The sequence below is a fragment of the Mustela nigripes genome, chromosome 16 (assembly GCF_022355385.1).
Source record: "Mustela nigripes isolate SB6536 chromosome 16, MUSNIG.SB6536, whole genome shotgun sequence".
In the NCBI taxonomy this organism is placed as follows: Eukaryota; Metazoa; Chordata; class Mammalia; order Carnivora; family Mustelidae; genus Mustela; species Mustela nigripes.
The window spans coordinates 2,993,377-3,004,689 of NC_081572.1; the positions used below are offsets into that span (position 1 = coordinate 2,993,377).

At 65.4% G+C, this 11,313-nt stretch overlaps 1 protein-coding gene across 13 annotated transcripts in view; it reads left to right on the forward strand.

The window, feature by feature from the left end:
- RBFOX3 (RNA binding fox-1 homolog 3) overlaps window positions 1–11,307 on the forward strand; it is a 398,328-nt gene extending 387,021 nt beyond the window's left edge. For 10 of the 13 annotated variants that reach the window (XM_059379596.1, XM_059379602.1, XM_059379600.1 and 7 more), the window contains 7 exons: window positions 806–866; window positions 4,075–4,128; window positions 4,343–4,475; window positions 4,940–5,117; window positions 5,827–5,888; window positions 7,076–7,154; window positions 8,734–10,415. In XM_059379596.1, the coding sequence (XP_059235579.1) occupies window positions 806–866; window positions 4,075–4,128; window positions 4,343–4,475; window positions 4,940–5,117; window positions 5,827–5,888; window positions 7,076–7,154; window positions 8,734–8,778 (612 nt within the window). In that variant the 3' untranslated portion in view covers window positions 8,779–10,415. The other 3 variants (XM_059379604.1, XM_059379595.1, XM_059379593.1) reach the window with 2 other exon arrangements.
- The last annotated feature ends 6 nt before the right edge of the window (window positions 11,308–11,313 follow it).

Genomic DNA, 11,313 nt, shown 5'->3' on the forward strand with positions numbered 1-11,313 from the left:
CGGGAAGAGAAGCGGAAAGGCCTGAGGGGAGGGTTTCTGGAAGCAGAGGGGGTGCTACAGGCACTGACCTCAGCCAGTGGCCATGGCCGGCGGGCACCTGGGGACGCAGCCTGAGGTCCAGGGGCTCACACTGGACGTGGGGGACACAGAATGGCCCAGACTCCTTTTCTCGGGGTCCACCACCCACCCGGTTCTCTACTTCCTCCCACAGACGGCTTCCCCCTCGCCTTTCTACACCCCAGTCTGCATCTCTAGGGGGAGGGTCTTAGCCCGGGGATAGGACACACCCCCCTGGCACCCACCCCTCCTCTCCCACTGGCCTTGCTCCCGAGGGGTCCCATCAGCGCTCTCTGCTGGCCTCAGGAATGGCGCGCTACCCCCACGAGAGGGGTGCCCAGGACTTGAAAGGCCTCAGCAGCCAACAAGGGCACAGAATGTCTCGGGGCCGGTCGGTGAGGCTGAGAGCACTTTGTGGAGAGTCCACCAGGCAGATCTCCAGTGGCCTTGGGTCGTCAGAGAGAGACTGGGCCTGGTCTGTGGGAGCAGGACAGGAAGGACAAGAACCAGTGGCCGGACACGGTGCCTGAGCTGAGGGCTGGGAGCAGTGGTGGCCAAGGCTCCCTGGAGTGGGGGGCAGCACAGTGGAGAGCGGAGGCCCGGGAGGAGGGCAGGCCAGGGCTGGGTGCCAGGCGGACAGCAGCGACTGCCGTGCAGAAGCAGTGCCAGACAGGACCGGGTTGGCCAGAGGCCTACGGGAAGGCGAAGTCTCCCTCATGCTCACCTTCTCCCCCTTCGCTCTGGGCAGGTCAACAACGCCACAGCCCGCGTCATGACCAATAAGAAGACGGCGAACCCCTACACCAACGGTAAGGGGCCCAGGACCTCGGGGAGGCCGCAGGGGCCGTGGGCCCCGACACAGGCCCTGCAGGGGCCTCGGCCGCTAGAGGCCCCCCTCCCTGGATGCTGAGTGTCCCCTCGTGTCCCAGCTCTGCCGCGTCAGCAGGGCCTGGATTGGAGGAGGGCTGGGGCCGCCCACCCCACCCACAGAGTTGGCGGGACGCCTGGGCCTTCCCAAGCCCGCAGCGCACCCACGTGGACAGGCTTCGGGCACCGTGGGTGTGGTGGCTGCTTCCTGGACCGTTACTTAGTTTCTAGGCAGTGAGGGGTGCCTGGGCTAGAGGCCCTGCATACTCAGTGAAAGTGAAGATTAGGGCAGTTCCCCTCCCCCTGCCCTGCAGACCCTGGAAGGTCGAGGCCCCCGCGGGAGCCGCGGGGTCTGTGATGCACTTCAGCTGAGCGGTCCGGCTTGCACGCCCAGCGCCTGAGCCAAGGTACCCCATCCTCCTCGAAGACAGAACCGCGGAGGCCAGGTGGGGGGGGGGGTGGCCCTCTGTCCCTGCGGGTCTCCGCTCCGACCAGCAATGCAGACGGGCTTACAGGCTGGAGCGCAGCCGGCAATGTTCAGGGCCTGTTTGAGTTTGTCCCCGTGCGGGGGGACGGCGGCCCTGCTCAGTCAGGATGAACCTCCCTGCGGGCAGGCACCTCGGCTTCTCAGCCCCCCGCCCTCCTGTCCCTGTGTGACTCGGGTGACAGGCCAGCAAGGGGCAGGACACTGGGGGGGAATCCACCATGTGACCCACCAGCAGACCCTCCCCATGGGCCCTCCTGGAGCACGACAGGGTCCGCATTTAGACTAGATTATTTTGGCTCCCATCCCGAGGACTATGAAAGCTCACGTTTTCCTAAAACTCTGGGGGTGCCTGGCTTAGCCAGTGTCCCGAGCTCCTGTTGTGTGCTGGCTCAGGAAGGCAGAGCGGTCGACGGACGTGTTTAGAGGGTCAGGACGATCACTGGGAGCCGGACGCCTGCTTTACCCAAGAGCCACCCCCCACCCCCCCCCCCCCCCCCCGGCTCTCTGGGAGAGCCTGAGGAAGTCAGGAAGCACGAATTCCGAACGGAGTCCAGCCCTGAGCGACCGCATTCCCGGCGCAGGTTGGGCACGGGAGGGAGCAGTGCGGCTCGCCCGGCAAGAACGGCCAAGTGCTCCCGGTCACAGCCTCACGGACTCGGTCACAGCCCCACGGACGCCTCCTCACCGGCCTGAGCAAGAAAGACGAAGGCCGCAGTGGGCCGGGCCCGGGTTCTCTGTGGCGGACAGTGGAGCCCAGCGTGCGGGCTCTGGTGACCCGGGCGTGTGGCTGGAACACTCCAGAACACTCAGAAGTTCGTCAGTTGAGGGGGAGGGGAGCAGAAGTGTCTGCCTCGAGCTCACCAGGTTTGACCAGGTGTTAAGACCGTTTACAGAAGAAACAAAGGAGCCACCCAGGAGGGTCTCCAGCCGCCTCTTCATCTGGAGTCCCTCACAGTGAAATGGAACTGGCAGCGGTGACAGAGGCTCCCAGGAGCAGTGACAGACAGAGGCCCCGGATTCGAGAATCAGTGGCTGGACATGCCGGGGCCATCTCAAGAGAAGTTCCACCTTTAGGAATGGACCCAGAGCAACCACCGGGTTGCAGCCGGGAGGAGGTGGACTCGGGCCATTGCTCCGGGACTCTGCTCCGTCATGGGTTTTCACTAAGAAGACTCGGTTCGTGGGACTGGAAATTAAACCTTGTTTCCCTCCTGATCGGGGATTTAGAGAAGGTTCCAGATTCTCAGCAGTAACGTTCAGACACAGACATGTACGCTGGTCAGGTGATGGTGACCAGGGAGGGAAGGTGGCCCACAGTGCCCTGGAAAGTGGAGAACGGGCCCCCAGGAGGAACGTGGTCGCAGACACTCTGTCCTAAATGCCTTCCAGCCAGACGCCCAACAGGGATGTTAGAATCTGGGTATGAGGCCCACAGGTAGAGTCTGACACCAGTGGCCTGGTCTGGCTCTTTGCCACACTCTCCAGAGGTGTCTCGCTAGCTGGCCAGTGGGCTCAGTCCCTTTTGTCCCTCCTCACAAAGTCAAGAGGGAAACGGAGCTGAGCCTTCAGGGCCTCCTGCAAACATAAGACCAGATACACTGGTAGGGCCAGGGGGCTGGGCTCAGTCAAGTATACATCCCCAGCCCGTGCTGAGCTAGCAGCTGGGGCCAGAGCGCCCTCAAAGCCGGCCGGCCTCCACCCCTGGGGGCCTCAGATGGAAGCAGGCTGCACTCCTGCACCTGGTCCCTGGTGGGAGAGGAAGACTGGCCCAGAAGCCCAGGGCCCCAAGCCAGGGGCCTGAGCCCAGCCCCCCGCAGACGGAGAGAAGCGGCAGGCGAAGACGACAGCTGGGGGCTGGGAAATGGCCAGGAGTGTGGGTATGGTTTGGGTCTGGCTCTGCCACTTGCCAGCTCTGGCCTGTGAGGCTGCTGCACCTCCTTGGGCCTCCACTTGCTCATCCGTAAAATGGGGGGGGCGTGACACCCACCTCCTCGGCTGGGTTTAGACCAGCGTGGCCCAGGGTGAGGTGCTCAGGAAATGTCAGTCGTCTTTATCATTACCTCGAATCCTAAGGCCCTTTCCTCCCCAGGAAGCCTTTCCACTGGCTGCTCTGGGGACGGCCAGGACAGGACAGCAGTGGGGATCCACCCCAGGGCAGAAGCTGTGGGGCAGGAGGTGGGAGGAGGCTGCGGCAGAAGCCCCGCCCCTCACGGCTGCGAGGACCCTGCCCCGAAAGCAGCCAGGCCTCCTAAGGGGACAGTGCTCGGATGCCTGGGCTCTGCCTTGTGCTGAAGCAGGGGCGCCGCCAGAGCCCTCATCCCGGCTGTGGGCCTGCAGATGTGCCTTCCTAATGCCGGCAGAGACTGCAGACTCCGAGCCGCAGGGCTGGGGCCCCGGGCAGGCTTGGTGGGGAGGGGTGGAGTCACAAAGACAGATGGGTCAGGAGTGACTTGGTCCCTGGCATTTAGGGAGCAGAAGGTCAGACCCGGTCAGGCTGCAGCATCCCGGGAGGGGCCGGGTGCCCTCTGCTCGCCCTGCCTGCAGAAGGAGGGGTCCAGCCAGGCGTCTGCAGAGGGCCCGCCCTACGTGGGAGGCCCCGGGACGGTGTGACATGGGGAGAGAATGGGGAGACGGTGACTGCGGTTGTTTGGCTTCTCTTCCAGGCTGGAAGCTGAACCCCGTGGTAGGCGCCGTCTACGGGCCTGAATTCTATGCAGGTACAGGCTGGAGCCGTCCTTCCGGGCCGGTGGGGGGCGTGGCCAGAGGGCGTGGCCAGGCGGGAGGCGTGGCCGGCGCGCGGGCTGGGGCGTGGTCGCGCAGGTGTGGCTGGGCGGGGCCAGGTGTGGCTGCCCCCGGCGGACCCTTTGGCCTGCCCGCACTGTCTCTGGGCCTTTCCTCTCACCGCCTCTTCTCTGGCCCCCTTTCCTGCAGTGACGGGGTTTCCCTACCCCACCACGGGCACAGCCGTTGCCTACAGGGGCGCGCACCTACGGGGTCGGGGCCGGGCCGTGTATAATACGTTTCGGGCTGCGCCGCCCCCGCCCCCCATCCCAACTTATGGAGCGTGAGTACCTGGGGACGCACCGGGAGGGAGGCGTGGAGAACGGCCCAGGGGGTGCGGGAGGGAGGCCTTGGGCAGCCAGAGGGGCGAGGCAGCCTTTCCAGAACTGCGGGGCGCTGTGGGAACCCCCAGACCTTCACACTACAGTCACCCCCATATCGTACCCCAGCCCCATCCTGCCATGGGAACCAAGGGCCACTGGCATTTGGGGGACATTTAGAGCCCCAGCACCTTGCTGGATGATTGGATGGGGTCATGGTTGGCCCTTGAGCTCAGCGAGGGCCTGCTCTAAGCTCTCTCTGGTCCATTCCCCTGGGCCCAGTGCCCTCTGCCTGGATTCGGGGAGCAGCTGCCTGGGCTGGGCTGGGGTGGGGGGAGGGTAAGCAACATGGGCCGAGGGGCCCATGGCTTTGTGGGAGAACGGAGCTGACCAGCAAGGGTGTTACTCTATTGTTATACCAAAACAGGGCACTGGAGCAAACGCTTGTTAAAATGCCAGTCCCATGGGCAGGGCTGGCACCCTGCCCCCTCCCTCCGCAGACACCGGAGCCGGCCTACCCCACCTCTCCAGCGTTCCCACCACTCTCTTGTCCGTTTGCTTCCAGGGTCGTGTATCAGGACGGCTTTTACGGTGCTGAGATTTATGTGAGTGCGCCCCGGGGGGCTGGGGGCTGGGTGCGGGGACAGCGGGCCAGGCCTTCAGCTGATTTCCAGGGTCTTCCCCTCCCCCACCCACCCCCCCATCCTTGGAACCCGGGAGGATGAGAGTGCTCAGGACACGGGGTCCCTCGGACCTCGGCATAGCTGAGCCTGGGCTGTCTGTGCCCACGTCTTCTCCGGTCCACATGACGCTGGGTGATGGGGAGAGGGGTGGCTCTCCTGTTTCCCTAACCACACTGGGGTCACTGAGCCCCCGTGGGCACCCACGTTGTCTGAGCAGTTGCCCATAATTCAACAGTCCCTTTGTACCAAGGTCAAGACGTGATCTGAGTCTGCCCTTGACCCTTCCCAGGACCCAGGAGGGCACCCGGAGTCACTCATGGGTTCTCGGCGCCCCCGGCATCTAATTCAGGGGTTCACTGGGCTGGTGGCAGGTCTCTGGGCACTGGTCATGAGTCAGAACCACAAACACAGCCAGACATATCACTGGGGCCCACCGGTGTGTGTTGAACCTGTGTCCACTCCCTGCCCTCGAACCAGACCAATGTCTGCGGGCTGTAGACCTCCGGTAGACCAGAAGCTAGGTGCGCGCAGGCCTGCGCCGGCCGGGGCTCTCGGGGCCTCGGCAAAGGTTGGAAGATGTGTCCGCACCACTAAGTCCCTGTGCTGTCTCTCCCTGCCCCTTCCCCTGCAGGGGGGCTATGCAGCCTACAGATACGCTCAGCCTGCAGCGGCCGCAGCAGCCTACAGCGACAGGTATGGCTGGGACAGCAGGACCATGGGGCCCTGGGCAGGGCGGGTGGGCTCAACAGACAGGAAGACTTCCCCACGGCCCAGGCCTGGGGCCTGGTGGCACAGGGTCTGGACTTGGACGGAGGGGAGCATGTCTGAGTCCCCTGAGCCCCCGAGCCCCCTATTTCTTCAGTCAACTTCCTACTGGCATGGCTGGGGGAGGCCGTGAACCCCAACCCCAGTTCAGTTCTCCTCTGACTCCCAGCCCTGGAGGCCTGACCCCCTCCCCAAGTGCTGGAGGCGCCCCCCCCCCCCCCCCCCCCCCCCCCCCCGGGGGTGGGGGGGCCCCCCCCCCCCCCCGACTTCCCGTGAGCAGGAGAGTTAGGAGGCCCCACTTCTGCCCCCAGATGCCCCTCTGACCCCGCTCAGGGCTTCCAGGTCAGAGGCCCCTTCATGCTGAGGAGAGGCTGTGAGTGCGCCCTCCTTGCCGGGGGGCGGGGTACAGTGTAGTGACACCAGGGGGGCGGTGTGGCCATTTGAGAGCTGCCAGCCCCCTGGCCAGCTGCAGAGGCCGGGGGGTGGGGTTAGCTCTGGGTCAGGAGGGCGGGATGCAGGGGCTGTCCCAGGGGTGGCCTGGCCTGGCACACGGGCACAGAGTCCTCCCACCGGGCACGTGCTGGGCTCGGGCCTGACGGCCACCTGTCCCTGCCACCCAGGGGCACCCATGGACCCACACCATCTCACATGGGGGTTTATGGGGTGCACGGCGGGCCCAGCCTGCCCCGCAAGAAGCTGGCATTTCACACACGCACTGAACAGAATGAGAGGAAGGTCAAGGGGCCACAAGACACTTTGTGGTGACCTCCCTGCCTGTCCCCAAGTCCTCTGGTCCTGCCCTGAGCCTCTCCGCAGCACCCTGCCCTTATTCCGGGGCTCGAGCTTTCCTCCACCGCAGCGCTGGGAGGGCCCCTTTTACCTTCTGTGCGGCCCCTCGTCAGGGTCAGTGGACACTGGGAGACGTGAGAGGGTGGCCAGCCGCGTTCTGGACGCTTCGTTCTAAACGGGCAGAAAGGCTGGGGAGGTCATGCAGGGGCGGGGGGCAGGGCCGGCTGGTGGGTGGGTCGCCCTGGAGGCAGCTCCCGAGATGTCTGGGCGGCAGGGGGAGACTCGCCCGCCGCTCACCCGCTCCCTCCCTGCGCCCGTCTCCCTAGTTACGGCAGGGTCTACGCGGCTGCTGACCCGTACCACCACACCATCGGCCCTGCGGCGACCTACAGCATCGGAACCATGGTAAGGAGGCGGGGCCGGCCCGGCCCTGGGCACCGGCTGTGGCGAGGAGGGCCGGGCGCCGCGGCCGGGAAGGGGAGGGCAGGCCCTGCGAGTGACGCAGCCCTCTGAGCGGCGCCCGGAAGGACCAAGGCCTAGATGGAAGTTGGGGGGAGGCTGTGCCCCTTGGTGCCCCCGGGGACTTCGGGGGAGGCAGTTCCGTCCGGATGGGCAGCTGCCCAGTAAGGACCTCTGACCCACTGGGGAGCACCCGGGACGCCTGCTATTCCCCGTTTTCCAAGGCTCCGGAGGCCAGGAGGGCCTGCGCGCCTCTCGTCGGGGGGTGTTGGCCGCGGCCCGCGTGTCCTGCCGTCCCTTCTCCCCGCCCAGGCACTGACCTTTTCCTCCCTTCAAGGAGAGGGACCGGGGCTGCCCACGGCTTCCCCCACAGGCCCCGCCGTGGCACTGTAGCCGGCCGAGCCGGTGCGCACTCCTGGTGGGCCAGTGTGTGTGTGTGTGTGTCTGTGTCTGTGTGTGTGTGACCAGCTGTGGACACATGCAGCCCAGCTCACTCTGTACCCTGAGACCTGCTTCCAGGGGACAACTGTCTCCTTGCCCACCCCCAGCTTCTTAGCTAGCGTGGCGTCCAGCATCAAAGATGAACACATTTCTCCGGGGCGGGGAAGAGGGAGGTCCAGAGCCAACAGAGACTCCCTGTTCCTTCTCCCTTGGTTTTGATGAACCCCCTCCCAATTTTTGTTTTCTCTTTTTTGATTTTTAACAAGTTCCTGGCATCCCCAGCAGCCCGCGGCGACTGCGGCCACCCCCACCCAGATGGGGGCCCCACAAGTGCAGTGTGCGAGCCCCTTGGCTCCAGGGTCAGCGCGGCCTCTGTGCGGCTGCTGCCTCGAAGCTTTCATTCATTCACAGAGGGGCTCCCTTAAGTTCTCGTTTTTATTTGTAAGAGTTTCTGGTTTCTCCCACCAAGTTTTTCCTGCGGCATTTGCCATCTTCTTCGTTTTTCTGTTGAAACTGGGGAGGAGATTCCTCTGGAGATGTCTCCGATCCAGGGCAGCCAAGGGACACGGGAGCACGAACACCAGAGACCTGTCCTCCTCAGCAGGACGGAGGCCCCGGCAAGGACCTGAGGGAAGAGCAGGGACCCCAGGAACCCCCCTGAAGCTCCAAGGGGCCAGGCGAGCAGGCAGAGCCCCTCCTGGCAGAACCAAGGCCTGGAGAGCCCTGGCAGGAGGTTCCCTCCCGTCCTGAGTCCTGCCGACCCCCAGGCACGCAGCCCCCAGGGGGTGCTGAGACCTCCCTCGCCCCCATTAAGGTGAAGGGGGCCAGGAAAGGGCCAGGCCCAAGAGGCATCTCCAACCTCCTTGTCCAGGAGCGCTGTGGCCCATGACCCTGGCAGCCCCCTGGCCCCCATCACCCCCAGCATGGAAGGACTAGGCCCAGGGCCCCCTGATGCCACGAGAACCAGCGCTCGCTCCCCGCCAAGGCAAACCTTCACAAGGGGTCAAACAGTGGGATTTAGTGATTTCTTCTTGCCCGCCCTGAGGCGGTGCTGACTGGCTGTTTGTCGTCTTTGATGTTGCAGGCCAGCCTGTGCCGAGGAGGGTACAGCCGCTTCACCCCCTACTAGCAAGAGGGCCCAGCCCCTAGCAGCACTCACGCTGACCGCACAGCACACACCAAACCCAGCAGTCCAAAAGCAGGCACAGCCACCGGGAGGACAGTGCGCCCCCCCCAGTCAGCGGCCCGCGACGCCAAAGCCCGTAGGGTCCACCTCCGGCCAGCGGGTCTCCCTGCCCCTCACGATGGCGTGTGTGTCTTTGACCCTGGTTGCCCCTGTATGTCTGAAACCTTGCTTCCTATTTTGACTTTGTTGATGATGTTCCCCCCAAGCCATTTCAGGTACAGTATGCGCACGCGGGAGGGGCTGGCCTGGGCACAAGACCCCTCCCGGAGAACTAGCAATAGAGCCCGCCAGGGCGACCCCCAATTCCCATCCCCGGGGCTATGAAGCCACAGAAGACACCCACAGCCACTGCCCCTCCCCGGGGTCCGGGGAGTGAGCGCGAGCTGCTGACCAGCGCAGCGGGGTTTCCGGCCCGGACCACGGCCCCTCCCACCGCGTCTGCTCTCCTCACCCCAGAACAGCTGAAACCTAACGTTTCTGGTTCGCATTTCTTGAGGACGTTTCCTGCCAAAGCGGTCACAAGACACAGTGCAGGCGGAAACTGCCACGGCCACACCGGCCTCAGGGCTCCTTGCTTAGCCTTTGTTGTAATAAACAAAAGTGTAGGAAGAAACACCCCGACCAGAGCCAGGGCCCTCGCCCGCCTGCTCCTTCCAGCAGCAGCTCTCCCCTCCAGCCGTGCTCTGCAGACGGCACCCCGTCACTGCCAGAGATGGGGTCCCGGCCAGCCCGGCACCCTTCCCCTTCCCCAGGCCTGGAAACGTCCTTCATCAGGGTACCCTTGAGAAGGGGCGAGCAGGGGAGGCGTGGTGGGGAGGCCTGTCGCCGGCCTTCTCGGTGACACGGCTCTCGATGCCAGCCTCCCGTGCACAGAGGCATGGTGCTTAGCTCTGTGGCCGAGCAGCCCCACGATGCCCAGGGTTGTAAAGGGCCCTGGTGGGAACATGCTGGCCGGGGCCTGCGGGCAAAGCCGAGACAGCCCAGGTAGCCTCATGGGGTAGGCTGCCCAGTCGGGACGGCGCCCTGCCTCCGTTCCAGGAGGTGTCTCAGGCCAGGGAAGCCCAGGTCCCCTAGCGTGCCAGAGCTGGCCTTCCGGTGCCAGCTAGAGAGTGTGGACCCCCGCACCCCCGCCAGCCAGGACACACCAGCTCTTAGCTGCCGGCCCCAGCCAAGGTGCCGGGCCGCCTCACTTGTCACTGCCGGGAGCACCGCCTCCTTCCCAGCCCCTCACGGCCTGTGCCGTCCACCCACCGCCCTCTGACTTCCCCCCGCCCCAGAGCCAGCCAGGCCCCCGCTCCGCTCGGGCCAAGTCCAGAGGCGGCACCAGCCAGCTGCTCCGGCCGCCCCTTCTCCCCCGCACCGGTCGCCACGCTCTGCCCAGGAGAGGGTCGGCTTCCAGTTCAGCTCACGCAAGATCATGGGTTCCCAGAAGCTGGGCCCCGGGGGACAGGTTGGGGGGGTGGCGCTAGGACGGCAGGGCCCCCGCCCCCTTCCTCCCCGCACGGTCGCCAGGCCTCGTCCGTCCTCAGGCACGCCTGGCGTTGCTTCCGTGAAACTGCAAGTCCTGCCTTTCTGTTTCTGTTGTAGTGAAAGCCTCCACCGTTTCCTTCTGGGACCATGAAGGGCAAAAAAACAAAAAACAAAAAACAAACAAAAAAAATCACAAAACAAAAAAAACAAAAAAAGATGTTACGATCCAAGCAACAAAACCAACCAAACCGAGAAGCATCCACCACGTCCAGGTCGCGCCAGGCGCCGCGCAGCGCAGCGAGGGAGCTCGTCGGCGGCCCCGCCCCTCCTGGCCACCACGGGCCGCCAGCACCCCTCCCCGGCCGGCGGGGAGCGCAGGAGGGGACGGGCCTCTTCTCTACCCAGTCTTCCTTCCCGGGCCCCCGCTCCCAGGGCACGCGGGCCCCACGAGGAACAGGCCGCAGGCCCGAGCCGGGAGAGCAGCCAGCAGGACTCGACCTTTGTTGCCGACTGTGCCAGCGGAGAGGACGGCTGGGCTGGGGTGGGCGTGGGGGGGGCAGCTGTTCGTTCCCGGGGTCTCTGGCTTCAGCCCGGGCCCGTCACCCGCACGTCCAGCTGTCGGCCCCAGCTCTCCCTTGCGCCATGCCGCCAGCACCGTGTTCTGCAAACCTGGTCAGGGGGCTCGCAGGCCACCAGAGTCCGACGGGCAGCCCTGGGGTCTGAGCCCCAGCACCGAGGGCTAACGTGGTTCCAGAACTGTGGGACGCCCAGACCCCCTTGCTCCACGTGAGGGGGCTCCCGGGCCGCCCAGCCGGGATCACACCTCAAACCTAAGAGTGAGCATCAGGGCGGAGGCCTCGGGGCCTAGGGTGAGCTCGGACGGGCCCCAGCTAGCCTGTTTCCTGTCCCCTTGCGGGGGGGGCAGGCTTGGGCCTGGTTAGTGGGAGGGAAAGCCGATCCCCTGCCGCCTGCAGGGCCAAGCCCCCCCCCCCCCCCCCCCCCCCCCCC